At 44.4% G+C, this 27,736-nt stretch overlaps 2 protein-coding genes across 8 annotated transcripts in view; one reads left to right on the forward strand and one right to left on the reverse strand.

Annotated features, from left to right (window-relative positions):
• LOC101987582 (neuferricin) overlaps positions 1 to 19,477 on the forward strand; it is a 35,956-nt gene extending 16,479 nt beyond the window's left edge. For 2 of the 6 annotated variants that reach the window (XM_005349619.3, XM_026780044.1), the window contains one exon: positions 2,540 to 4,497. In XM_005349619.3, coding sequence (XP_005349676.1) covers positions 2,540 to 2,753 — 214 coding nt within the window. In that variant the 3' untranslated portion in view covers positions 2,754 to 4,497. Of the gene's footprint in view, positions 1 to 2,539; positions 4,498 to 7,292; positions 7,698 to 14,738; positions 15,208 to 19,459 lie in introns of those variants that run through there. The other 4 variants (XR_003377117.1, XR_003377116.1, XR_003377115.1 and 1 more) reach the window with 4 other exon arrangements.
• Ankfy1 (ankyrin repeat and FYVE domain containing 1) overlaps positions 8,185 to 27,736 on the reverse strand; it is a 64,844-nt gene continuing 45,292 nt past the window's right edge. For both annotated transcript variants that reach the window (XM_005349620.2, XM_026780043.1), the window contains exons 12-25: positions 26,992 to 27,220; positions 26,351 to 26,449; positions 25,986 to 26,139; positions 24,047 to 24,215; positions 22,868 to 22,986; positions 22,091 to 22,247; positions 21,275 to 21,475; positions 19,533 to 19,709; positions 18,487 to 18,634; positions 17,488 to 17,578; positions 16,955 to 17,079; positions 15,737 to 15,883; positions 12,207 to 12,297; positions 8,185 to 11,803 (exon numbers count right to left, since the gene is read on the reverse strand). In XM_005349620.2, coding sequence (XP_005349677.1) covers positions 11,671 to 11,803; positions 12,207 to 12,297; positions 15,737 to 15,883; positions 16,955 to 17,079; positions 17,488 to 17,578; positions 18,487 to 18,634; positions 19,533 to 19,709; positions 21,275 to 21,475; positions 22,091 to 22,247; positions 22,868 to 22,986; positions 24,047 to 24,215; positions 25,986 to 26,139; positions 26,351 to 26,449; positions 26,992 to 27,220 — 2,040 coding nt within the window. In that variant the 3' untranslated portion in view covers positions 8,185 to 11,670. The remainder of the gene's footprint in view (positions 11,804 to 12,206; positions 12,298 to 15,736; positions 15,884 to 16,954; positions 17,080 to 17,487; positions 17,579 to 18,486; positions 18,635 to 19,532; positions 19,710 to 21,274; positions 21,476 to 22,090; positions 22,248 to 22,867; positions 22,987 to 24,046; positions 24,216 to 25,985; positions 26,140 to 26,350; positions 26,450 to 26,991; positions 27,221 to 27,736) is intronic.

Consider the following 27,736-nt stretch of genomic DNA (forward strand, 5'->3'; position numbering starts at 1 on the left):
AGTTCGAGACCAGCCTGATCTACAGAGCTAGTTCCAGGACAGGCTCCAAAACCACAGAGAAACCCTGTCTCGAAAAACCAAAAAAAAAAAAAAAAAAAAAAAAAGAAGAGCAACATGTGCTCTTATTAGCTGAGCTTTCTCTAGCTCATGTACTGTTTCTTGACCACTTCTGCCTGTTCAGCCAGAGATGGTCCTCAGTTTCCAGTCTGTCAGCACAAATTACTCCTGCCTGCAGGAGAGTGCTGTGGGAGGTGGACCCATTCTCTGATGCCCTTGGGTACTGTTTTATTTTTATTTTCTTTGCAAAACAATCACAGGTGACAATCCTAGACTGGCCTTGAACTCTCCGTTCAAGGAGGACCTTGAATTTCTGATCCTTCTGTCTCTACTGAGACAGTAATTACCAGTATCCACCACCATCATACTTGGCTTATGCAGTACTAGTGTTTGAACTCAGGGCTTTGTGCAAACTAGGCAAGTACTCTGCCAACTGAGCTATATCTCCAGATGTTGTTAAAGCACTGTGGTGATTATAGTTTAATGGTAGAGCTCTTGCTTAGAACATGGCCCTGTGTTCAATCCTGAGCTCCATTAAAAGCAAAGCAACAGGGGGCTGGAGAGATGGCTCAGTGGTTAAGTGCACTGGCTGCTCTTCCAGAGGACCTGAGTTCAATTCCCAGCAACCACATGATGGCTAACAATCATCTGTACTGAGATCTGGCGCCCTCCTCTGGTGTGCGGGCATTCATGGAGGCAGAATGTTGTATACATAAGAAAGAAAGAAAGGAAGAAAGAAAGAAAGAAAGAAAGAAAGCAAGCAAGCAACAAACCATTAAAAAAAAAAAAAACACTAGTACCCTGAGTATTTCCAGGAAGTGCAGGCTAGATAGAAGTCTCTTCCTACTCAAACACAGTACAGTGAGTGGGGCTATAGAAATTATTCCAAATGTTCTTTTAATTATCTGGTCAACCACATTCAAACTTCAGCTCCACTTTCTCACATCTCCTTTAGCTCTGGTAAGGTGACAGTGGAAACCAGAATCTGGACAAGGGTCCCAGACTCAAAGGATCAAACTGACAGTCAAGCTCTTATTGAGGAGGATTGGGGAGAGGGGCCGCATTCCTACATGCTAAGCTATGTAGAGCTACCTTTTTTGTTTGTTTGTTTTGGTTTTGGTTTGTTTGAAATAGGGTTTCTTTTTCTAATAGTCCTGGCTGTGCTAGAACTCTCCTTATAGACCAGTGCTGGGATTAAAGGCATGTGCCACCACTACCCAGCTTAGAGCTGCCTTCTTCTGTCAGGGATCTATCCATCCATTGAGTGAGCAGAAGCAAACAGTTAAAGCCACCAGCTTTCTCCAAGTATAGCCACTTTTCCCATCCATTCTGCTTTTCTTTGGGGGAGTAAAGTGAAGGTTCAGAGACAGAGCTTTTATGGTACCGTTGGAGCCTAGCCTCCCACTTACCAGGACAGTCTGGGATCTGGATGTCCTTCTTGGAACACAATCCTGGATACAGGTAGACTCAGAGGACACTGGTAATCGTAGGAGGTGCTAGAAACCTGTGGTGCACAATTAGATGCTTCCTGTACCCCTTGAGAGCCTCCCCTCCCCCAAGATTCTTCCGGATCATGAAGTCCCTGGTATGCAGGACTGAATCGCTCAGGCCATGCCTTTCCACAAAGTCCTTCCAGACCTGTTCCTGAGCCTCAACCCAGTGTTGTTTGCTGATGTGCATCTCTGAAAGGAGTGTTGTGAGCAGGGACTAGGTGTAGAGTAACAGTCACTGGTGGAATGGACAGGTGAACTGAGAAGGGAGTCATTTTGGTGCCTAAGCAGCTCTGCTCATGGATAAAATACAAGTGAAATGCTTTCTACCAGTGCCAGTTCCTCCCCACCAGTCTGTGATCCTGGTCCTAAGCACTGGAGCCCAGGGTCAGTTTCATGAATGTCACTTTCCTTCTGCAAGGCCTCTGAGTCTGCCAGAGATCAAATGCAGTACCTGAAGTAAGTTAGGTTCTTCGCCCAGGACAGGAGGTTGCCATGGTATGCTGGGCCAGACTGGGATCCTTCTTCCCTAAAACCTGGCAATGTCAGGAGTTGGATCCATGCAGAGCCAGCACAGCTTGCTGCCACACAAATATCAAGGTCCACCCTGTCAAGTGCTCCGATCCCAAAGATGAAGTTGCTGTTGAGCATGGATGTAAAGAAAAGAGGAACAGGGCTGCTCACTGACTAGTCAGGGAGACTTCTCAGTCACTAGCCACCAGTTCAGGGAAGTGACATTGCTGTTGCTTGAGAAAGAAAAGGGGCTGAGGCAAAAGCACAGTGAAAGGGACATGATCTCTTGCTTCCTTCTGGAGGTGGTAGTATTAGCACTGTGTGTGGAAAGCCAGAGGAAGAGGAGCGCTTATGGCCCAGGTTGAGAGAAGTGGAATGAAGGGCATCTCCTTTTCATAATACCCGCAATTGTTTCTTCCTCTTGTCCCAGGGACTTGTATGTTTGTGCTTTTAAGAAATCCTCTTTCCCTTTTTCCTAGTGGAGGTGTGAACAGAGACTGGATTGGTGTCCCCAGGAAGATGTATAAGCCAGGGGCCAAAGAGCCCCACTGTGTGTGTGTGAGAACAACTGGTCCCCCTAGTGACCAGCAAGACAACCCTAGACACTCAAATCGTGGGGACTTGGACAATCCCAACTTGGAAGAATACACAGGCTGCTCACCTCTGGCCATGGCGTGTTCCTTCCCGCTCTGAGATGGTGTCCTGTGTGTTGATGACACATGGAGAACCTTCCCTACATCTCCAGGAAGCCCTTAATGCTTATGCTGTAGGAGGCTCCTGGCATGAAAACAGGAGGGTCACAGACACCAGCCTCACTCTGCAAATGTGAGTCACAATTCTATTGACTGAGACAAGAGTCTGATAGCCTGCCTGGTATGTTCAATTTGTTTTGACACTGTTTGGAACCTTGGTCCCCTGTCATCTTCCTTCAGAGCCTGCAGACATTCATGAACACAGTGTGAACAACATAGAACTGCCTGGATAGAGAGCCTGTGTGCCCCAGCAAGGGACTTCGCATGAACTCATTGCTGCCCTACCCAGAGCTTGTGCTCTTCCCATCGTGCCAGTCCTGCTGGTACTTGGAGCTATAACAGAAGAAGACTATTGTGACTCTCAGCAGAGGAGCAGGCATTTCCCAAGAAGCTGCGCATCTTGCAGAATCAAGGTAACTGTTCTAAGTCACAAGGTAATTGTCTAAGCTTGCAAAACAGTCAACTTTAATGACATTCCTAAACCTCTACTCCAAGGAAAACTTCAATTTACTGACTCCATCAGAACTGGGCTGGTACAGTGAGATGTGAAAATACACTGGGATGGGCTAATTCTGGGCTAGGTAACTTTTTACTTACACAGAAGGAGCACACCCAGATTCCCCCTGCCCAAGTGGACATTAAGCAGCTCCCTTCCCTCATATCATTAATGTGAAATTTTTCCTCTACTCCCTGAGTTTCTATAACTACCACACATTTTGAAAGGGGCTTCTCAACCCCATTCACTGCCAAAAATTCCCCTTTTTTCTCTGCAGGGGTCAGTTCTTACTGATCTTTATTGTTGTTGCTCATTTTAGTTTTTGAGACAGGGTCTCCTGTAGCTCTGGCTGTCCTGGAAGCTCCTAGGTAGACCAGGCTGGCATGGAACTCACAGGGATCTATCTGTCTCTGCCTTTCAAGTATTGGGATTAAAGGCCTGAGCCGCTATGCCTTGCAAATTCTTACCTCTTTTGATCTCTGCTACTTTTTTTAAAAATTACTTGACTTTTTGAGATAGGACTTCATGTATCCAGGCCAGCCTTGAATTCAATATGTAGGCATGTGCTCCCATACTCAGTTTATGCAGTACTAGGGATTGAACCAAAGCTGTATGCATGCTAGGCAAGCATTTTACCAACTGAGCTACATCCCTAGGCCCTAAATCTTCATAGCTCTTGACTCTGTTGACCATGCTGTCCTGCATAGTCCCTATAAAGTCCTCACTTGCTGCGCTGATCACAATGCAGTGCCTCCTTCTGTGTCTCTGAAAGCTTCGTCCCTAGGCACCCTCTTTGGCTTTTCTTTCTCCTCCTTCAGGCAGTACACTGCTAGGCTGTATCTCTGATCCAAAGGGCTTGAAAATAAAGAAACTTGTGAGCTCTTTCTAAAGACGCTGCAAATCTCACATTGCTTTTTTCATTTGCGTACATGATGTATGTGTGTGCATATATCCATGAAATGCGATGTTAGAGATCTTTCTATATTTCTCTCTTCCTTATATGAGGCAGGGTCTCTTACTAAACCCGTAACTTATTAGACAATCTAGCTGGCCAGAAAACTCCAGGAACCCTCCCGTCTCTTCCTCCCCAATGTTAGGCTACCGGTGTGTATCTTCATACCTAGGTTTTTACAGGATCTGAACTCAAGTCCTTATACACATGGCAAGTTCTTTTTGTTTGTTTTTTGTTTTCGAGACAAGGTTTCTTTGTGTACCTTTGGAGCCTGTCTTGGCACTTGCTCTGTAGACCAGGCTGGCCTCGAAGTCACAGAGATCTGCTTGCTGGGATTAAAGGTGTGCCACAGCCCAGCCATGTGGCAAGTTCTTTACCAGGTGAGCCATGCCCCCAGCTGTACAAACCTGACATTGTTAATGCCTCCATCCTCCCTTGTCACCAGATATCTTGTTTTCAGCTGTGTATCTGACACAAACTTAGGGTCACCCAGAAAGAGAATCTCAACTGAAGAATTGCCCAGATCACATTAGCCAGTGATCACGTTAGACTGTGGCATGTCTGTGAGGCATTTTTTCCCTTTGTTTCATTTGTTCTTTAAAACAAAAAAGAATAAAAAAAATCATTTTTTTTTTCTTTTCATTTTTTGGTTTTTCGAGACAGGATTTCTCTGTAGTTTTTGGTGCCTGTCCTGGAACTAGTTCTTGTAGACCAGGCTGGCTTCAAACTCCCAGAGATCCACTTGCCTCTGCCTCCCAAGTCCTGGGATTAAAGGCGTGCGCCACCACCGCCTGGCAAAAAATCATTTCTGTATGTAGTCCTGGCTACCCTGGAACTTGCTTGTGACAAAGCTGCCTTAAATTCAGAGATTCCATCTGCCTCTGCCTCCTGCTGCTTAGATTAAAAAAACCATTAAGAAGCACCATGCCTGATCCCTTTTTCTCCCTCAGTGTGCATGCATGGGGACTACGTAATTTCTTAAAATGCTAATTGAGGGCACATGTGGAGGTGGGCACCAGCTCTGAGTAGGTGTAGAGAGGTGTCTGCTGAGCAAGCCAGCTAGCAGCATTGCTCCAGTTTCTGCTTCATTGACTCTTGCTGACTTCCCTAAGTGAAGTGTTACCTGGAAGTGTACGATGAAATAAATCTTTTCCTCCTTAAGTTGCTTTTGGTCAGGACACCATATGACCATTACCACCATCCCACGCTGCCCTAGGGAAAAGCCTGGCAAGTTGTTAGAATTCCTGCCTCCTGTCTAGTCTGCACCCTTGAGTCCTACCTGCTAGTTCTTCCCCTTTATCCCTCCTCCTTCTGGTCTCCTGTGTTTAGGCTGACAGATCTTAATGTTCCACCCGCTTCCCTAATGTGGTAGATTGTAGGCAGAGGCTGCCCAGACCTAAAATAATCATTCAGAAACTATATTATTTGCAATATTGTTTGGCCAATAGCTTAAGCATATTTCTAGCTAGCTCTTACATCCTAAACTAACCCATCTCCATTAATCTGTGCATCACTACTCCCAGCATGGCGGGCTCCCGCACAAGTGTCTGTCTCCTGTGGCAGCTACACAGGGCTTCTCCCTGACTCTGCCTACTCTCTCTCAGCATTCAGCATGGTCCTGTGTGACCCGCCCCCCACACCTAGCTCTACTCTACCCTCTCACAGGCCAAAGAAGCTTCTCTATTCATTAACCAATAAAAGCAACACATAGAGAGGGGGAGAGGAGTGGGGGGAGGGGGAAGGAAATGGGAGGCAGGGAGGAGGCGGAAATTTTTTCAATAATTAAAAAAAAAAGCACATATACAGAAGAACTTTCCACACCGGTAGATCATCTTTCTTCATGATGATCAGGGTAGTCCCCACTTAAACTTCCCATGGTATCTTAGTTAGGATTTTTATTGCTGTGATGAAGCACCATGATCAAAAGGCAATTTGGGGAGGAAAGGGTTTATTAGGCTCGCACCTCAGCATTGCTGTTTATCACTGAAGGAAGTCAGGACAGGAACTCAAATGTGAGGATCCCAGAGGCAGGAGCTGATACAGTCATGGAGGGGAGCTGCTTACAGCCTTTTTTACCCTGCCTTGCTCAGCCCACCTTGCTTAGTCCAGGGATGGCATCTCCCGCCATGGGCTGGACCCTCTCCATTCATCACTAAATGAGAAAATGCCTTATAGCTGGATCTCATGGAGGCATTTCCTCTGATGAGTCTTAACTTGTGTCAGGTTGACACAGAAAGCCAGCCAGTACACAGGGGTGCCCTGTATCCTTGAGGGTCACATGCAGCATTGTGGCAGAGGGGTCCCCTGCACTGCCTGTCTGGGTTTTAACTGTGTATTTCTTTCCTAAGTGCCCTGCTCTGCAGTCTTGTTCTATGTAATCCCTATACACAAGCTCTTCCTTCTGGAGAATCTCTCTTACTCCATTAGTCTTCCATTTAGTTCTCAATAGTCCTGTCCACAGAGTAGGTTTCAACTCTTGCCCAGCTCTCCACCAGCACTTGGTTGCTCAACCCCCGTGGGCATGATGGTGCAACCCTTGAACCTTAGCATTTGGGAAACAGACAGGCAGATCTTTGAGTTCAAGATTAGTTTGGTCTATATAGCAAGTTCCAGGCTATCTAGGGCTAGTGCAGAGTGAGACCCTGCACTCCCCCCCCCCCGCTAAAAAAAAAGAATCTGTCTTCATGGGCTTGAGCCATGAATCCCATCAGCCTCACACTGGACTGATTCATACACTCATGAACATTGTACTCCCAGGGCAGGAACTGACAGTGAACTAATCAAGGACCTTGTTCTGAATTCTAGACAGCCTGAGTCTGGTTCCTAGGTGCTGGGATTAAGGGGAGTAGGACCATCCAAGTTCATAAGAGACCCCCACAAAATTAGCTAGATCACCACAGCTAGTCTGCGTTGAGGGCAAGCAAAATGAAAGAGGGCTAGAGAAAGGAACACATTAGTCCAGGATATATCCTGAACTAATCCTGAAGACCTGTTCACTAGAATTGTTTTTCTTTCTTTTTTTTTTGTACTAGATTTGAAGTTTTTGGACCAGATCTTAATCTGCAGCCCCCTAGACGTTTTGACATTCTCTGAAGCCACACTGCCACTTCATCTTGGCCAGTGGGAAGCTCACCATGGGTGAATCCTTAGAGTTGCTTTGAAATAATGGAAGAGGAGTCCAGGATTCTTTGGACAACTTCCATGGGGCCAGACAACTGAAATTCCATCTGCACTCCCATGTTTCACTGAAACTTCCATCAGGGGAGCAGGGAGCACAGCAGCTGCTCACTCTACACAAAACGCTTACTTTGTGACATCTGTCAACATGTGTCACATGTAAAGGGTAGCTGTTCAAGTTGTTTGTTCGCGTAACATCTTTTAAGTATTTTTAATACTTTATAAGTATCTTGCCTGCATGTACATCTGTGCACTACATGTATGCCTGGTGCCCAAGGAGGCTGTGAGCTTCCATGTGGGTGCAGAGAATGGAACCTGGGTCCTTTGTAATAGTCGCACTGAGCCAACTCTCCTGCCCTCTTTTACTGTTGTCATTTGGGGTTTGTTTTTGCTTTTGAGAAAAGGTTTCCTCTGTGTTAGTAGCCCTGGCTGTCCTGGAACTCACTTTCTAGACCAGGCTAGTCTTGACCTCCACCTGCCTCTGCCTCCTGAGTGCTGGGATTAAAAGGCGTGTGCTACCACCACCCTTTTTTTTTTAGGTTTTTGAGACAGGCTGTTCTGGAACTAGCTCTGTAGACCAGGCTGGCCTTGAACTTACAGAGATCCCCTCGCCTCTGTGATAAAAGATGTGCACCACCATCTGGCTCAATTTTTTAAAATTGTTTTTTTTTAATGCTCATTGGTACTTGTACTTGGGCTAGAAGTATCCATAAATGTCTTTAATTAAAGCTTCCACTTAAAATTCACAGTTTTACCTTATTTTTATTATAAGGAATTATTACAGAAAATGAAAATATCAATATTTGAAAAATACATTCCATTACACAGACTCCAAAGAAACAATGCTGCTAAGCGCCATGGTCCCAGATGATGCTATTATTCCCACACTGATCTCTACCAGAGTGGTTTGAAAGCCAAAGTGATTATCCAAACATGTGCCTGCAGTTTTAAAAGGTCCAGCTGCTGCCTTGTCTTGGTACCATAAGGATGTAATGGAACACATAGTTCCACACAGCTGCCAAACAGGCAAGTCAGTAAGTCCAGCAGTCCCAGACTTCTCGCTAGAGCAAACCAATGTTGTCAGTTTTAACAGTTAATTAATATTTATGCCAGTGACCCTCCAGGGAAAGTCTTTAAGGCATCTGCGATGTCTGGGAACTTAAATATTTAGATAACCAATCACACACTCAGGTTTTCCACCAGCTCAGTTCTGTAAAGTGAGCATGGCTTAGAGGCCTGTGCTGAACTGCTTCCTCTGTTGGGCTGGCAGAGTGCTCTGAAGCTTCAGGAGGTTCTAGGGGGCGGTCCTGAAGGAAGACAGTGTCTGTGAGGGAGGCACACACTTACTTGTACATGATGTGGTTGCTGTCTCTCAGGCCTAAGTATTTGGCAGTTGAGCCAAGTTCTTTTCTCCGGGTAAGGAAATCCTAAATGGAGGCTTTGCCCCGCCACCCCGCCCGCCTTGTCTGCGACTAAGACCAGTGCTGGACAGTTGAGTACGGGGCAGACACAAATGGGGAGGGCAGTGAGACCACACACCCAGTCCCCTGAAAGACCCATTCAAGGAAAGTAGGAAGCTGACAGGCTCAGGGCTCTGAGGTAGAGGATAAAAACATCAGGTCGAACACAATCCTTGGAGAGAATGGCAGGTGAACAGAGCCTTGACTGGTTATTGGGGTGGAACAGGCCCAAAACTTGTGTTCTAACACATCACTGAGTGAGACACCAATGAAAAGACAACTGGAAACAACAGAGTCCTCAGTGTAGGCACTTAAGCTTGCGGAGCATCACTGTGCTAGAGGGTCATAGCAAACTAGTTTAAGCACATCGTTTGTACTTGTCTTTAAAAAACAAAAAACCCTTGATACACTGTACAGTAAGACTACTGATGAACAGGAGGCAGTTAAAAAGCTAGGTGAGCACTGCACTGCTAACTGATGCAGCAATTGTTTCAGTAAAGTTTATTCTTCCTGCTTTGCTTATTCACAACTGGCAACTTTTTGAGTGAATAAAATGAAGTTTTGCTTCTAGTTCTCAAGAACAGCTAAGCAGTTTCATGGTGCAGTCTGGTCAGCATGGAGAGAGCACAGAGAGACAGATACACAGTAAGTGTGTTCCTGGCTAGGGCAGTGTACAGCAGGAGTCAGTGCATGATCGGGCTGTGGAAGGATGCCTGAGCCATGCCTACAGCATGGGTACAGTCCAAGTCACACAGCCCCTTTTAGCTGGTCACTACACTGACCTCTAAAGGAATAGAAGCTTGAACCCACATTTTTAGGCATGATTTTCAGATTGTAAGTACAGTTATAAGAAGATTGTTATGGAAACTGGTGTTGTAGGGCAAGGACAAAATGATGAGATTTGTAACAATTCCCTATTTTCCCCTCTTCTGTGAACATGACAACCCAAGCGTATGTGTACCGACCACCTAGTTCACAGCAGAACCACAACTGCCTTAAGAATAATGGCACCAACAAAATTCTAGGTCTCTGTGGCCCCTTTTAGGCACCAAAAATTGGAAACTGACCACATGTTTCATATAGCTGTTAGCCAAGACTGGCTAAATAGTTCCATAAAAATTCCCTATGAAGTAAGTCACAGGCTGTGGGACAGTGGCACTCCTCTAAGTAACTCTTCTTTTCAAACCCTGTGTACAAGCTAATATTAACATAGAAATCACACAAGTATTTTTAGAAAGTAGCACACTGGTTTATCAGTTCATTTTATACATATATAGGCAGTAAAAAGTCTAACTGCACAGAGGACATACCACTATCCAGGAAAGAAAGTGATGCCAAAAGTCCCTTTTATTTATACATCTGTACTTCATTAATGCAAATAATGTAGGGTTATCAAATGTCTCCAAAAAAAATCAGTGTGTGTAATTGACATTGTTAATCTCTAAGAGTAACTAGATAGTATTCATCTCGGAGCAGTGTGTTTTCATTTCTTTAAAAAAATAATAAGTGGTAAAAGTTTATCTTTCAGTGTGCAATAAAATAAAATTAAAAAATTAAAATTCCAAAACAGAAATAACCCAAAACACTGGTCAAACTTTAAAAAGAAAGAGGCCCAGCATCCCAGGGTTAGTACAGGCAGCAGTACGAACCAATGCCCTGTGCTTCAGAGCCTTGCTCCACATTTCAGGCAGACTTCCAAAACAGGCTGTTCAGAGATTGGCCAGGGCCTTTGGCTGCTGGCTCTGATGGGACAGGGCACTACTCACAACTGGCACCAACTGCACTCAGCATGCAAGGCAAGGTTTTAGCTTTGGAAGGATGTCAGGGAGAGAGGACCTGGACTGAAGTCGTACTCATCTTTCTCATCAGTATAAATTTCTTCCTTCATTGGCAGTTTTCCCTTTATGATTAGTGTGTGCGGAGGTTCAGTCCAGGCTGGCCATCAGAACCACTGATAGGAGGGCATGTGAAAGGATTTCTGAACATGGATTTGTGAATTGGATTCATCAATGATGTAGCTTTAGAAAAAGTGCAGCACAGCCAAAGTGCATTTCTCCTACCACTCAAGTGGCAGTGACTGAGGACTCCACAGACAGGACGCAGCAAGACGAGAGAAAGAGACAGCTGCTAGGTGTCGAGCTGCCACTACACTCTGACACCCAGCAGTATCAACATTGGTAAAGCTTTTGGTTGTTAAGGCCACAATTTTCAGCTCTCATCTTTCAACCCTGTTTAGAAAGATTTCACCTTTTTAAAAGGGGCAGCTCACTAAAAAATACAGCTTAGCTTAAAAAAGAAAGAAAAGACTTGAGGGCAAGAGGTTCCTGTTACCTTTATGAAAACACTGTGCATTCTAGGCCATAGCCACTTAGAGCAGCCACCACCCTAGAGTAATCCACTCTCATCTAGCAGCTGCTCTCTACTCTCAGGCTCTGCCTCTAAGTCAGCCCAGGCAGGAAGACTTTGTGGATTCTCTGAGGTGGACATACTACCAGAAGGGAAAATTGTCTCAAGTGTCCTTGTGTGCTGCTAGCTGATCCTATCACGTTTGCCACGCAGGCTACACTGGCCTGGCCGACCAGTGAGACATGTAGTGCAAAAGACCAGTCTGACACAGTCACACAGGATCATCTGAAATGGGATCACATCGTGGTGTCTTCTGCCACAGGGAGACAACTGCCAGCTCTTGCTCTGGGTAGGAAGCAGGCTGGTGAGTAGAGCAGCTGCTGGGGAGGAGCCAGGGGATGCAGACCTGGACCCTCCTGGGGGCTCACTAAGAGACTCCACCCAGAGTCAGTACATCAAAGCAAATGTTGCAAACCCGCACAGGCTTGTTCAGGTCAAACTTTATAATTGGAATCTCCTTGGTTGAGCATTTATGGCAAAGAAGACGGCCGCAGTGACGACTGTGGAGGCAAAGAAAGAGTATGAGAAGCATTGAAGAAAGGATTATTCCCAAGCCAGTCTCTGACTGACATCTGTGGCCAACACGCAACATGTAGTTATTAACAAAATACTAATCATGGCTGAATTTAAACATGAAGATAAGCCAGCTGCCCCACCTTTCTAAGACTGCCATCTAGTCCATAGCACCCTCTGAGGCAGTGCTGGAACCTTAGCACCCAGGAAAGCCACAAGTCTGTGTGGAACCGGTTTTCCTGTTCTCCTTCCACCATGCTGCTCAGTTCTATCACCTCCTCATTATGTTTGGTAAACTTCTGCCCTGATGAAGGGCTCGTGTCTCATGATAGAAGTGATGACACACCAGCTAAAGCTCCTACTCCCCTATAAATGATGGTGGGGTCTTACCAGTGATGTTTGCGAGTTGTGACTCCAAACTTGGCAGTGCACTCATAGCAGTTGGAGCCGTCACACCATGGAGGCTCCTTGGAGAGCATATCTGTAATACACACAGAAGATTACCTGTCAAACAGTGACGTAGAGAGACCAGGCTCCAGGAGGAGGAGCGGGACATTCCAACTGGTCAGGGGAAGAGTCACAGGAGTCTGGAGAATCAATCAGCACTTGCCAGACATGCTGGAACAGAAGGAAACACAGCTGGAGGTGTGAATCAGCAGCATGTGTTTGGTAACACACAAGGCGGAGAGTAGAGACCACACCAAAACAAAACTGTCAGGGGCTGAAGGGTTGGAAACACAGTAGAGGGAACTACGACAAAGGAAACAAGAAGAATCTGAATTTAGGAGGCTGTCTGAACAGGGAAGTGGATGAGTGGGCAACAAAGATACAAAGGGATCCTCGGACTTCTGGACAGAGTGACTCATTATGGTGGGACCAACAGAGAGATGGTCTGAAGAAAGAACTAATGCAAAGAAGTTGCAGCTGCACTTTGTAGGCTGGCAGTGTCGTGGGCAGGGTGCTGTTGCTCTGCACAGGTAGGGGAGGGCAGCAAATGGGTTGGTGACTTGGAGCTAGCACTTCCATAGGAACCTATTGAGGGCTGAAAAGGCTAAGTGCATAGCGTAGGGACAATTAAGATTATATACATCAATAACACAAAGCTTTCTTTAAAAAACAAATATAGCCGGGCGGTGGTGGCGCACGCCTTTAATCCCAGCACTTGGGAGGCAGAGGCAGGCGGATCTCTGTGAGTTCGAGACCAGCCTGGTCTACAGAGCTAGTTCCAGGACAGGCTCCAAAGCCACAGAGAAACCCTGTCTCGAAAAAACCAAAAAATAAAATAAATAAATAAAAAAAAAATAAAAAAATAAAAAACAAATATAGCCAGGAGGTGGTGGCGGCATGTGCCTTTAATCCTAGCACTCAGGAGGCAGAGGCAGGAGGATCTCTGAGTTTGAGGACAGTCTACAGAGCCAGTTCCAGGGCAGTTAGGGCTGTTACACAGAGAAACCCTGTCTCAAAAAAAGTAAATAAATAAATCATAAAATAAAATATGTAAGTTTATTATTAGCTGGAGAGATAGCTCCATGGTTAAGGACTCCGATTCCAGGGGGTATGACACCCTCTGACTTCTGAATGAAAGACACACAGGTACACATACATTCACAGAAAATCCTTTAAAAATAAATTCATTTTTCTTTAAAAATTTTTTTTCATTTTATTTTTACATGTAAGGGCATTCTGTGTGCATGTATGTCTTTTTGCCATATGCATACTTGCAGGGTTGCTGAAGGAGTGTCAGATCCCTTGGAATTGAAGTTACAAAAAAGTTGTGACCTACCACGTAGATGCTTGGAATTGACCTGGATCCTCAAAGAGCAGCCAGCCCCATTAAAGGAAGGAAGGAAGGAAGGAAGGAAGGAAGGAAGGAAGGAAGGAAGGAAGGAAGGGGAAAGAGTCTGTAAAAACAGAACCTATGTGTGGGTGCATGTGAGCATTTCATGAAGTGATGTGACAGTCAGAGGGCGACTCGGGACTCAGGTCATCAGGCTTGTGCAGCAAGCACTTCATCTGCTGAGCCATCGTGCTGACCCTCTAAAGAACTTTATATTGACACTTGATAGGTTGTATTTCTGGGATACGGTATGAAGATCTGATGATGTACCAATATATGATCATTAAATCAAGATAATTATACTTTCCCTTTCCTTAAAGCTTTATCATTCTGGGAAGTAGAAAAAGACAAGATCTCCTGAGTAAATTGGGAGCATGGGGACCTTGGGAGAGGGTTGAAGGGGAGGGGAGACACAGGGAGGGGAAGAGAGAAAAATGTAGAGTTCAATAAAAATCAATTAAAAAAAAACTGCAGACACTCAGAGGCAGCGGTGAGAATTCACAGTTTTGGGTATGAAAACCTTACCCCCCCCATTACCGCCCCTCTGTTTTTACATTTTTCACCTGTTGCTAGCTCAGTTATTCATTAGTTTTCATACACTTAATAAAACAGTATTTTCTAATTAAAAAAAAAGCTTTATCATTCTTTGTGTTGGATCTAGTTCTTTATAGAGTATAAAATTGTTAGTATAGTAGCACTGATGTGCTGTAGAACACTAGAACTTATTTCTACTAACTGTAGATGGTGATGCATCCAACATGTTTCTGTCACTTCTTCCTTTCTTAGTGCTCACTATTCTCATCCTCTTTGTCATCACAGGTCACCCCTGACTTGCTATGTAGCTCAGACTGGCCTTGAACGTTTTTTAAAATTGGCATTTATTATGTGTAGCTTGGGGGTATTACACAAGTACAGTTTGCCTGAAGAGATCAAGAGCCAACTTCACTGTTAAATGGATTCTGAGGGCTAAATTCAGGGTTTCAGACTTGTGTATAAGCACCTTTACCCACACAGCCATTTTGATCACCACTGGCTTTCAACTCTTTTTTTCCTTTTTTAATTGAAATTAAATTTTATCTGTATAGGTGCTGTGTATATATGAACACCACAAGTATGCAGTGCTCTCAGAGGCCAGAAGGCGGCACTGGATTCCCATGTGGAGCAGAACCCAATTCTCTCCATTCCCTGGCCTTCATCTCTTCATCTTCCTGCGGGGATTATACATATTTGCTACCACCACACTCAGCTTAGGACATTTTAATTCTTGCTATCATCTCAGAAGAAAGGCATAAAAACTCACAAGTTAAGAACCAAGAGTTGTGGGGGACAGGGCAGAGGGGAAGGTGGAGGAAACAGGATGGGGGAGGGAATGGGAACTGGGAGGAAATGTAAAGTGAGAAAAAGGAAAAAAGCAAGAGTTGATAGCTGGAGAAATGGCTCAATAGTTAAGAGCATTCGTTTTTCTTGCAGATGGTCCAGATATAGTTCCCAGTACCACATCTTGGCTCACAACCATCCTAACTCCAGGTCCAGGGGACCTGGTGCCTGACCTCCACAGGCACAAGCATGCATGTGGTACATGTACATATATGCAAGCAGAACACTGATACAAATAAAATATGTCTTTCAAAATTATTAAATAAATAAAACCAGCCAGGAGGCATAGTCACTATTACCAGCTGAGAGCTTGTGGGCTTCTTGAAGGTTTAGGGGAAATGGGAAAACAACAGGGGTATCAAAGCAAAGACTCAGAAAAGAGGCCCTTCCCTTTCATAGAAAGAGCCTTACATGGGGTGCCTGGAAACAGCAGGTTCAGATCTCAGAGTAAATTATGAGATTTAGACCAGGTGGTGGTAGCACACGCCTTTAATCCCAGCAATAGGGAATCAGAGGCAGGCAGATCTCTGCGAGTTTGAGGCCAGCTTAGTCTACAAAACAAGTTTGAGGACAGTCAGTCATTACGCAGAGAAACCCTGTCTCAAAAATCCAAACACAAAAAATGAGAGAGATATTTAAATATCACCAATACTTTTACACATTATAACTCTGCTTGTAGAGGAGGTACAGAAAGTATGCTGCTTACCTAATAACCTAAACAGAAGCTGCTTAGTGGCAACTTGGTAATTGAAAATGTTGACTCCTTGGTTATTATTCACCCCAAGGCGAGCCCCAGACCGAACGATGGCACGGCACAAGTTGGCATTCCCTTTCATGTATGCTAAGAGCAGCACTAGAAAACAAAACCACAGGTAAGGCTGTTTCCCACCAGTCCTAGCTGGCTACTGCCAAAGGGCAGGCAGGGCAGAACATTGGCAGGACGTAGTATGCAGACATGAAGGAGTCCGAAGTGCTAGTCAGAAATTCTATGCAGAATCTGGTAGTTTTCCAAAAAAGGTTCTGCCAGAAGCCAGGTGATACTAGAGTTGAGGTCTATATACTGTAGGGATTCAAAACAGGAAAAAAACCAGTTTTCTCAGTTGCCCTTCCCAGTCAAAAATCACTGCTTTTACCACTAAAGACAAAGCTCTTTCCAATGTAACTTAAATGTAAAGACTTGTGATTTCGGTACATACAGAGAAGTAAAATCAGTATAGACAACATGTTCCAGAATGTTCTTCTATCCAAAGGAGGCTCTTTGTGAAATGCTGGCCCAGCAGGAAGCCAAGCTCTTACTTAGCTATTCTGTTTTTCTCTGCAAAGTTACAACTAGTAGCAGCTCCTTTGGCTTCCCCCTAGCAGACACTTCATTAAATTTTTGACTCAAAATGATGCAGTAACATGAGGGCTCCTAATCCCAGTATCAAATGAAGACATGGGTATAAGGAGGCTAAGAATTTGCCCAGTTGCCTTACTAAAATACAACACAATGAGAAAGACACTTGAAACTAAGTCTCCATGAATCAGAAGAACCCTGGACATGAAGTCTCTTCTTACATGCCTCTTCAACTAAAACCTGGGCAAGTAGTTTAAGTAGATGAAAGGGAGACACGGGAGAGGCCTGCTTACTATCCTTTTAAAGAAGGCACCTAGGTAGAAAGTGCTACTTCTTCAAAGCATGTCACAGGTACTGAGACATTTCCTAGAGCCCGAGTCTTGGTTAAGTCTTATCTCTGCTGAAACGGGAGCATGGAAGGGTTCTGGTTAACTGAATAAAAGGCAGACGAGGGCAATTACAACTGTAAAGGTCTGCTTGGTCACAGGTATGAGGTTCTGGAGTACCTGAAGCACTTCAGATGTCAGACACCAGATTCCATACTAGAGACCTTCAACCGCTGCTGAGTCAGATAGCTTATTTACACACCTGTGTTGCCTTCTGCATCTGGTTTGTCCAGAGGATACTCAGGCATGCACTCTAAGAAGAGATCAAAGATGGCTGCTGCATTCTCTTTGCCATATTGTCCCAGAATGTGTAGTGGTGATTGGCCTCTGATAAAATGAGTTGCAAAGGTTAGACATTTATCTGTCACAACTGTCACACCAAAGAAGGAATTTTCTGAATTCTATGATCTTTTGTTTGTTTGTTTTTTGAGACAGGGTTTCTCTGTAGCTTTGGAGCCTGTCCTGGAACTAGCTCTTGTAGACCAGGCTGGCCTCGAACTCACAGAGATCCGCCTGCCTCTGCCTCCCCAGTGCTGGGATTAAAGGCGTGCGCCACCACCGCCCGGCCTGAACTCTATGATCTTAAATCTAAAGAATATACTACAGACAAAAGTATAACTAACAAAATCAAAATTACACAGAACCAAAAGCTACTCAGGTGCACCAGGGGCTTGGGGAGGCAATGGGCTAGAACACAGGGTACCCTGGTCTATGCCTGGGACCAGTCATACTCACCTCAGATTAAAGGCTTCCGCATCCACTGTGCACTCTGTCAGAAGAGCTCGGATGTTGTTGAGCCGACCATGCATGACCGCAAGATGAAGAGCTGGGGAGAAAATCTTCTTACTTTGCAAGTCCAGAAGCAAACAGAGAAAGCTCTGTCTCCTCCCCACCCCATCTAAATGCACTCAGTGACCGGCCAAGTACAGAGCCATCCTTTCATATCCTCTCCCTTCCCCACCATGAGTCATTAGTGCAATCTTGTAAGCCTTCTGTGCTGGTGCTAGTTTCAAAGATGAAATTTAATGGCTTCACAGAAAGCTACTTCTGTCTGTGTTTCCTTCCTGTCTCTTACTGTCTGAATGAGAATGGCCCCCATAGGATCATATATTGGATGATTCTATATTTGGTACATTTAGTACAGCTGTTTGGGAACGATTAGGAGGTATGGCCTTGTTGGAGGAGGTGTGTCATTCCCAGTTAGCTCTCTTTCTTTTTGCCTCATGATTGTGGCTTAGATATATAAGCTCTCAGCTACTGCATGCTTGCCTATCTGTTGCCATGCTCCCGGCCATGACAGTCATAGTGCATTGTCAGAGCAGTAAAAAATACAGAAAGACAGACAGACACACACACACACACACAAAGTAAAGCAAAAGGGCCTCATAGACCACGGGGTAAAGGTACTTTCCACTAAGTCTGAAGACCTAAATATAATCCCCAGGACCCACATGTATGAAAGAACTGACTCCTGTAAATTGTCCTCTAAACTAAAAGAAGTCATTGGGCTCCAGAGATGGTTCAGGATTAAGAGCATACAGTGCTCTTGCAGAGGACCTTAGTGGCCTGAATGAAATGCAGGCCCAAGCAGTGGGAAGCTGCTTAGTGGCAGGACCTGTCCAGAGCTCTGTTCCTATACAAGCCAACCTTCCTGAGGGGGGGCAGCTCAAGGGTGCATTGTAATTCCACTAGACCAGGACACACACTGTACATAATACGATGCCTAGGAATTACCATTATTTCCATTTTCATCCACAGCAGCAAAGTCCACTCCATTCTCTAGGAGGACTGAGCAGATGGTGGGCAGGTCCTGCTGGGCAGCAAGATGGAGGGCGGTCTGGCGATGCTTGGTTAATTCATTCACCTTGGCTCCTGCAAGAAGCTGTTAAAAGTTGATTACTCAATTGGCCTCTCCTATAGTTTAGGGTACCATTAGTAGGTCCAAGTCTACAGGTATTCTCTTAATCTACCCTCCTGAATGCATGAGGATCTTGCAGAAATTTCTACTGAGGCAAACACAGGAAAACCTGTGCCAAGGGCAAATTATCTACCGGTATGTTCAATGATTATTCATTGGGACACAGTAAGAATGTCCATACTGCTTGTAATTCTCAAGTTTCAAAATTCCCTTATATAATAAAATACCCACATACATTCTATCTAACCACCACACCCTTTCTTTCTCAGGCTTGTTCCCTATCTGACACGTGGTGCTAGAAAATCAGGCTTTGAGTTAAGCTCAAATCTAGTTATATGAATCACTATATAAGATTCCTAGGGGGATTCTTTTTAACCTCTCTTTATTATAAATGTATAAAATTTCCAGTTCATTTAAAAGTCTTAGCTAATCTGGAAATTGTGGAATTTGGGAGGCTGAGGCAGGTGGATCTCTGTTAGTATGAGACCAGATTGACCTGCATAGAGAGTTCTAGGTCATCCACGTTAGCAGGATGGGAAAAAAAGAACAAACAGAGAAAAGGAAGGATGGATGGAGGAAGGGAAGGAGGAAGGGTAAAAGTCTCAGCTGAGAGCCTCATAGTAGGCAGACAACATAGCTGACCTCTGGTCCCTTTCTGCTGTCTGTCAAATCCTCCTTGGCCCTCAAGGCCTGATTCCAGCATCTCTAGGTCTACGTCCAGCACGTGCACTAGGGCACTTGAGACCTACAATCTCTTCACACATCTGTCTTCCTGGTTTGGCTCCCCAGATTCATGCTTTTCATTCACAACTTCTGCACATAACCTGAAGCATGCTTGGCTTCATGTTTCCCTGTGGCTTACCAGATTTCGGACAATGATCTCTGAGCCTGCTTGAACAGCAAGGTGCAGAGGGGTCAACTTGGAAGCATCCTGGACTCTGGAATTCACATTGGCCTGGACACTGATCAGGAACAAGACACTTTCGATGTCAGAGTTCTGAACCGCCACATGAAGAAAATTCCGACCTTTATTATCTACCTACAACAACAAACAAGTAAGAACCACACTATTAGCCAGTTCCCTTAAAAAATGGGATCCTCGGGGGCTGGAGAGATGGCTCAGAGGTTAAGAGCATTGCCTGCTCTTCCAAAGGTCCTGAGTTCAATTCCCAGCAACCACATGGTGCCTCACAACCATCTGTAATGGGGTCTGGTGCCCTTCTGGCCTGTAAGCATATGCACAGACAGAATATTGTATACATAATAAATAAATAAATATTAAAAAAAAAAAGAACATTAAAAAAAAAAATGGGATCCTCCTTGATGTCCACAAGCTGAGCAGGTCACCGGAGAAGTCATGAACCAACCTTCCTCAGTTCCAGAACTCCAACAGTAAATACCACCCCACCCCTAGAACAACCATGTATACACATTCACGTGACCAGAAGGGACCTGCTATCCTGGCACCTTCCTACAGTAGGAACTACCATGGAAAGCCAAGAAGGGCCTAACTGAAAGAAGGAAGGCACTTGAGTGGCTGGGGCTGTTCAGGAAGAGGCAAATGTGATGATTAGCTACAATGCCTCTGCCTTGACCAAACCAGATAACCATCTTGGATCCCTGAGCAGCCAAACAGGCTTCAGAAATTTTCTTAAGCTTTAGAGTAATACATAATGGGAGGCAGATGCCAGACAAGCTGATAAGAAGTAGCCAAAAGCTTCCTCAAGTCAAACTCCACCACGTGCTATAGTTAGAGGACATCATCAGTACATCATTAGGACCACTGCTCAAGGGAGGACATACTCCAAACTCTGCATTACCACCAGTCAACTGTGTGTGCTGGCATAAATCAAATTTGCAAAGAACTCAGATCAGTAGTACCAGTTTCATTCTAGATGGAGAACCCAATTCATGACTATCTTACACTTAGTCTGAGCAGGGGCAAAGTTAAAAGCTATACATCCAGTCACACGTAAGAAAATGATAAATAAAGGCAAGGTACCAAAGTCTGTGCTAAGAAAACAGTCATCTTCATGCCAGGACTGCATGTCATTCAGGCCCAATGTCCCAATTCATCATCATAAACAGTTACTTCTAAATCTTGACAAAATTCTACAAGCTGGCTAGAATCAGGTTTCTGTGAGACTGACCTGACAAACCTACTCCAGCTTTCCCCACACATCAATCATTGTCATCACTCCCCATCCACTGGAGTAACCAGGATCAAAGAACAAGGAAAATGCATGCACTCGGTAACAATGCCTCTAAAACACTCAGAAAGCTGCCCAACAACCCAAGTATGTCAAATTCAATTTTTGTATTTTAGAGGCATTCATTACTAGAGCATCCAGCAAATGCAGAGAGTGAGCTAAACTGCATACCAACAGAATTCTAAGGCTAGGCCGTCATGGGAGCTCCCTTCCCCAGCCATGTGCACATCACCAGGTCAGGCTTCAGACATCAGACACAGGACAAGAGAAGAGCTAAATTTTCAGAAAAGGGGGAACTTAATTTTTAAAACAAGTGTCTTTGTGTAGAAGGGCCCTTCTGACATCTGGTTAATCTCCATATGAGACATCCTGCCATGGGTGGTTGGTAACTGACCTGCTCGGCAGCCCCAGACTCTCGTTTTAGAATGGCTTCGGCTGCCTTATTGTTCTTGTAAGTCATGGCGCACGCAAAAGGGGTCAGCCCTTGTCTGTCTCGTACACTCAACTCAATGTTAGGATGAGAAATCAACAGCTGAATGATGACGCTATGCTGGTTGCTGATAGCCACATGGACAGGTGTTCTTCCTTCAGCATCCTATGGAGAAAAGGTACAGATTCCCATGTCTAATGAAAAAGATAAAACTCAGGAACAATATGACAGGAGGCAACTTTTAAAATAAATTTCAGTTATGAGACCCTGTGTTTGAGATCATGTAGTACTTACATGCATGCAGGCAAAACACTCATACACATAAAAGTACATCTTAAAACAATATATTAGGTGGACAGTGCCTGAAACTCAAGGTTGTCTTTTTGCCCGCCTGCCTATACACCGACAGACAGACACGCACAAGCCCACATACACACTCACTTCACAGGTCTAAATGCTGAAAAGCATCAGTGAGCTAATTAACAGAACACAGTCCTCAGTGTGAGACTAATCCAATTCTGTGCAGAAATCTTTAAGGGCACTAAGAAGCAAGATACAACAGATAAAACAGCCTTCTTTATGTTGAAGAGCAAGGCACAGAGAATTAACCTAAAATCAATTCAATTACCAGACAGCCTAAATGACTCAAGAAAGTCACTATCTGCCATAATAAAGCCCAGTTTGTAAAACAGAAGTCTAGAACTGGGGAATGTACAAGGTCCCTTGCCACAAGAAAAGATCCCTCCAAGTTTACCTCCCCAGAAAATAAAAACTGTATACCTGTGCATTGACATTGGCACCAAATTCCAAAAGACATTGCACTGTCTCTTCTAGTCCCCATGAAGCTGCCAAATGCAGAGGGGTCTGCCCATCTCTTGCCTCTTCCTCTCCTTCTCCATCAGTACCTGGTCGTCTGGGACTGTTCACATCACAGCCACTAATATAGGGAAACAGAAAGTCACCATCCATCTTGCCTAGCAGCAGCTTTACCCACTTTAACAACAAAAACACCACAGCCACATTCTGCTAGCCCTGGTCCTTGGAATCAAGTTCTAGGGCCTGGATGCCGCCACTGCCATAGCCTCTCTTGTAATTGGTCTTAGGGGCAACAAGGGAATCAGAATTGTTGCAGACTTCCTAGGGATATTCAAACATTGAGAAACACTATTTGCAAAGTTTCCCAAATTACCTTGCCTTCTCATATCCTGCTCCCTAAGAGGGCTACAAACTTTTACATTAAGTTCATGTTTTGTGGTGGGGCCCAGAAGAACCCATATGGTTTCAAGCTAGCTTCCTGACTTCACAGTGGGAACTGGTCTGAAAGTAAAAGGGGTCAATGCAATTCCCAAAGGAGAAGATCCAGGATGTGAGCCCCTCCCTCCTCCACAGCTACCTTGGTTCTTAGCTGACTTGACATGATAGAACAGTGACCTGTTGATAATCTTAATTATGAAAGTCAAAGCCAGCTATAGGCATGTCAAAACTAAGGTACTAAACATAAGAAAGAGGTGATTGGCAGTAAGCAGAATAAGAGAGAGATACTTTGGCTTCTCAGACCTGCGAATAAGAAAGCAGGCAGTGGATTCATTGTTTTCATCAATGGCTCTGTGCAGAAGTGTCTGAAGACACCCACTGGGTCCTGGGCCCCAGCATGTGGCATCACAACCATGTCTCACCTGCAGAAAAACACAGTTTTCTCACAAACATTGTTGAACAAAAATAAAAATGTTTATTTTCAATTTTGAGCAATATGTGTATTACTTTTCAGATAAGACATGGTCAACAAGTAACTAATGATTTTATCAATCATAACCATTCATTAGTCTTATAAACACTGATTAAAGTCTGCTCTTTGAGAACTGACTCATTGGTTAGGAGCACTGGCTGCTTTTCTAGAGGATACAGCTTTGATTTCCAGTCTCCACACAATGGCTCATAACCATGGGGAACTCCAGTTCCAGGAGATCTGATGACATTTTCTGGCCCTCAGAGTGATAAATTAGAGACTCCGGCCTTACCTCACTTTTTAGATCTGTCTTGTCAACATACAGATAAACCTCAGGTTTGGAGATTTAGTAATATACTGATGCCCACAGCATCAAATCAGCCCCCACCAGGAGACTTGAGGCAATCCCTCCACTCTAATACTCCTCTGTGGTTTTCTCTTATGAAAACAGCTCAGGGAGAAGTGCTGGCCAGCTCCAAGTACTACCCTCCCTCCCACCCCAGACAGGGGGTCTCATTGTATCCTCCTGGTTAGTCCGGAACTTGCTTTGTAGCCTAGGCTGACCTTGTACTCTCAGAAATGCCATAGCCTTTAATCCCAATTTAGTGCTGGGATTAAAAGTGAATACACCACACCTAACTGAGCTTCAGACTTCATTAGACTTATTTTTATGCATATGCATGTTTTTCCTGCACATATGTCTGTATATCACATACATGCCTGGTGCCTACTGATGTCAGAAAGAGGCATCAGATTCTCTGAACTGGAGTTAGGATTGAGAACCACCATGTGAGTGCTGGAAGTCAAATCTGGGTCCTCTGTGAGAACAAGTGCTCTTAGCCCATGTCTCCAGCCCTATAATCTTGGACTTGTTAATGTAACTCTCCACTGTTTGTCCTTGATCTGGCCTGTTACTTGGCTGACATCTTGCTCCTATGGCAGGAACCAAATCCATCTTTGGCACAACATATCCTCATCTGTGAGCAGAGGCTCTGTTATCAGTGACTCACCAGAGTGGAAGCGATGTCCTCCAGATTACTTGCCAAGGCAAGCCACAGTGGTGGGTTCCCCTTTTCATCTGGCACAGACATGTCAGCTCCTCGGGTACATATGGCATCAACTACTAGCGGAAGCTGATTTTTGATAGCCAGCTGAAGGGCAGTCTCCCCATCCTGAGTTCTACCAAGACATAACCACCACAATCAAAACCAATGTTGTAAAAACAGCCAAAGAAAACAGCCCTCTCTAGGTTTTCCAAAGCCAAGACACCACTGGCAAATAAACAGGGCTGGAGATATAGCTTGGTTGTAGGAGTGTTTGTCCAGCACTCATGAAGCCCTGGGTTTGGTCCCCAGCAGACATGCCTGCAATCCTAGTACTTGGAAGAGGTGAGTAGAATGATGATCTCAAAAATTTAAAGTCACCCTCAGCTACAGAGTTGGAAGCCTGAGATATACAAGCCTGTTTAAAAGAAAAACAACAAACCCACTTTATTCCCCCAGTCTGTAATTCAGTGTCACTTGACACTGGAAATCCAGAAAGGATCCTATGAATACACAATGAGGCTGCCAAGATGGCTCAGCACATCTATCACCAAGCCTGACACATGAATTTGATCTTCAGAACACAAGTGGAGAGAGAAGAGACTCCCACAAGTCCTCTGACCTTTGCATGTCCAGTGCGGCAGATGTGGGTACGTAACACATACTAGATAAGTGTATGAATTTAAAACTTAAGGCTGTTTCTTCTTTAAACCTTGTTGCCTAGTTGATGAGGTGGTCTTTGTTGCAACTGAAAATTCCTATTAAAGACTGATTTTTGGATTCTTTATGACGAGATTTGTGTGGTTTTGTACATTGGTCCTGAAAGTTACCAATAAGGAAAGAATACAATTTGGCTATGACTGTAAATATCCACCAGTCATACTCACTTATAATCAAGTTTGTACTTTTTTGTTAGAGGACATGAATTAGGGACTGACCTCGGGGCATTAGAGGTATTCAGTAAGTGCTCTGCTACCATTCTGTTTTTGTATAATCTCCCTTCTGACATCCTGAGAATGGATATGAGTCAAGTACATCAGGCAAGCTCTCAAACAAAGTACTGGTTCCTACCTTTTTATATTTTGTTTTTAGGGATAGGGTCTCACTGTGTAGACCAGGCTAGCCTTAAATGCATGGAGATTTGCCTGCTTCTTCTTCTGGAGTGCTAGGTTTAATGACGTATGCCACTATACTCAGTTCCTAGCCTTTCCTAAAATTTTCATTGTGAGACAGTCTTTCTTATTTGCTCAAGGGCCCTTGAACTATCCTCTTGCCTTAGTCTCCTAAGCAGCTGGAATTGTAAATATGCACTGCCAAGGCCTGACTCCTTTTATACATTCTGAGAGCCACTGTTTCTTTTCCTTTATGTAGTAAGGACTTAAAAAAAACAAAACAAACAAACAAACAAAAAAACCCATTCCTATCTAAAAGCCTGGTGATGGAGGAAGGTCATTGGTTAATTAATAAAGAAACTGCTTGGCCCTGATAGGTTAGAACATAGCTGAGTGGAGTAAACAGACAGAATGCTGGGAGGAAGATGAAGTGAGCTCAGACGCCATGCTCCCCTCTCCTGGGGCAGATGTGATGAAGCTCCGACCCAGGATGGATGTAGGCAAGAATCTTCCTGGTAAGCGCACCTTGGGGTTGCTACACACATTAATAGAAATAGGTAATCAAGATGTAAGAATTAGCCAGTAAGAAGCTAGAGCTAATGGGCCAGGCAGTGTTTAAAAGAACACAATTTGTGTGTTGTTATTTTGGGGTATAAGCTAGCCAGGCAGCCAGGAGCCGGGTGGCAGGAACTGCCAGCCCGCAGCTCCTACAACAGACCGGCTCTGATTCTGAAGCATCTCAATTAAATATGAGATGACTGGGAGTTACAAGAGAGCATGCCACTCCATCCCACCTGACATTTATATCGGCTTGGTGCTCCAGGAGGAAGAGTGCACTCTTGCTGTCCTGCCGCCGTATGGCCATGTGCAGCAAAGTCTGCCCATCTGACATGGTGTCATTGATAGATGCTCCGGAACCGAGAAGCTGGGCAGCGATTGTGTGCATGCCTGGGAAATAAAAACGCCCGATTCATGCATACTTTTCCATTTCTGACAACAGACAGACCCACCAAGCTTCTCAAAGTTTTCAGCGAACATAACAGACAAAAAAATTATTTTATGACAAAATCAATAGCCCCACCATGTCACCCTGACCTCCTCTAGTCTACCCACCTACTCACTTCCTATCTGAGAATCAACAGCCTTTGATATAACTCACCAGTCCATAACGCCAGGCCTAGCACAGTTTGGTCTCTGGAGTCCTTGAGGCTGAAGTCCGGAATAATTTGTAAGTTGTTGGTGGCATGAAGAGCATTGGCTAAATGTTTTTTAAAAGGAAAAAAAGTTGATTTCACTATCTTATCGCTGACAGAACCACTTTTTTTTTCTTTCATCAAGGTGGGAGGAAGAAAACAGGGTCTCACTGGTAGCCCTGGTTAGTTTCAAATTTCTTGCAATCGTCTTGTCTCTGACTCCTGAGTGCTGGGATTATAAACATGAGCCACCACACATGGCTCCTCAGATCACATTTAAGGCATTCAAGAGGATAAGACTCACTTATAAACTAACTGACTGGCCAGAAATACAACTGCTTTTCAAAAGGAGCAAATTTGTAAGATTTGGGGAAGGGAAATCCAGACCCCTGTTATGTTTGGAGCAAAATTTTTACGGTAAATTCATTTTCTTAGAACTTAAACATTCCCCACACAATGAAAACAGACTACGCACACAGAGAGGCTGTACTGTAAGTGCAGATAGCTATATAAGACTCACAAATGGAAGCAACTGTCTCTGAAATCAACTGCCCAAGCAACTATTTTCCACAGCTAGTAATGATTGGCATCATACCCAACCACCTACCTTTCTGCTCCAGGATGACAGACACCACATCTGGATGGTTATAGGCAATTGCCATGTGCAACGGTGTCTGCAGGTAGATGCCATCTGCAGAACCCACTGGGACCGGAGTCTCTTTAGGCACAGGAAGAGCCTCCTCTGTCTGCAGGTTTGGATTTGCACCTTGCTGCAGGAGTTCTGCTGTGAGGTTTGCCAGGCCATGCCGACAAGCTGTATGCAAAGGAGTTTCTCCCTGAATGAAATGAAAACTCAAATCACTTTGGTAGGGAATTAGGAGTTCCTGACACAAAGGAATAGGGAAAATGGAAGTACCAAAACTTAGGCCACACTGCCAATCACAGCCCTAGGTTCCTCCTGTTACAAGCTGACCTCATGGGTCTCCCTCAGTACTATCATACTTTAGTTTGTCTAATGTCTTTCCAAGCATCTTTCTGTCTTTTTTCTTCCAGGACCACCCTGGCTATCCCTTTACTTTGTTCTTACATGTTTTCCTAATTATTCAAAGAATTTATTTCTCTACTTAACAACAGCCAACAATTACCAGTTATCATTAAATTCAAAACTAGAAAACAACGCAGGGCTAGCTACTTCCTAGCCACTTTTCTTTAACATTTACTAGCAATTGTTGCTTTAAATTGCTCAAATCAACTTCATCTAGAACTCTGATTAAGACTTCCTTCCCTAACTTTAAAATTAAAGGGATTTTTTTTAATTTTTTTTTTAAATATTTATTTATTTATTATGTATA

Source organism: Microtus ochrogaster, chromosome 7 (genome assembly GCF_000317375.1).
Source record: "Microtus ochrogaster isolate Prairie Vole_2 chromosome 7, MicOch1.0, whole genome shotgun sequence".
NCBI lineage: Eukaryota > Metazoa > Chordata > Mammalia > Rodentia > Cricetidae > Microtus > Microtus ochrogaster.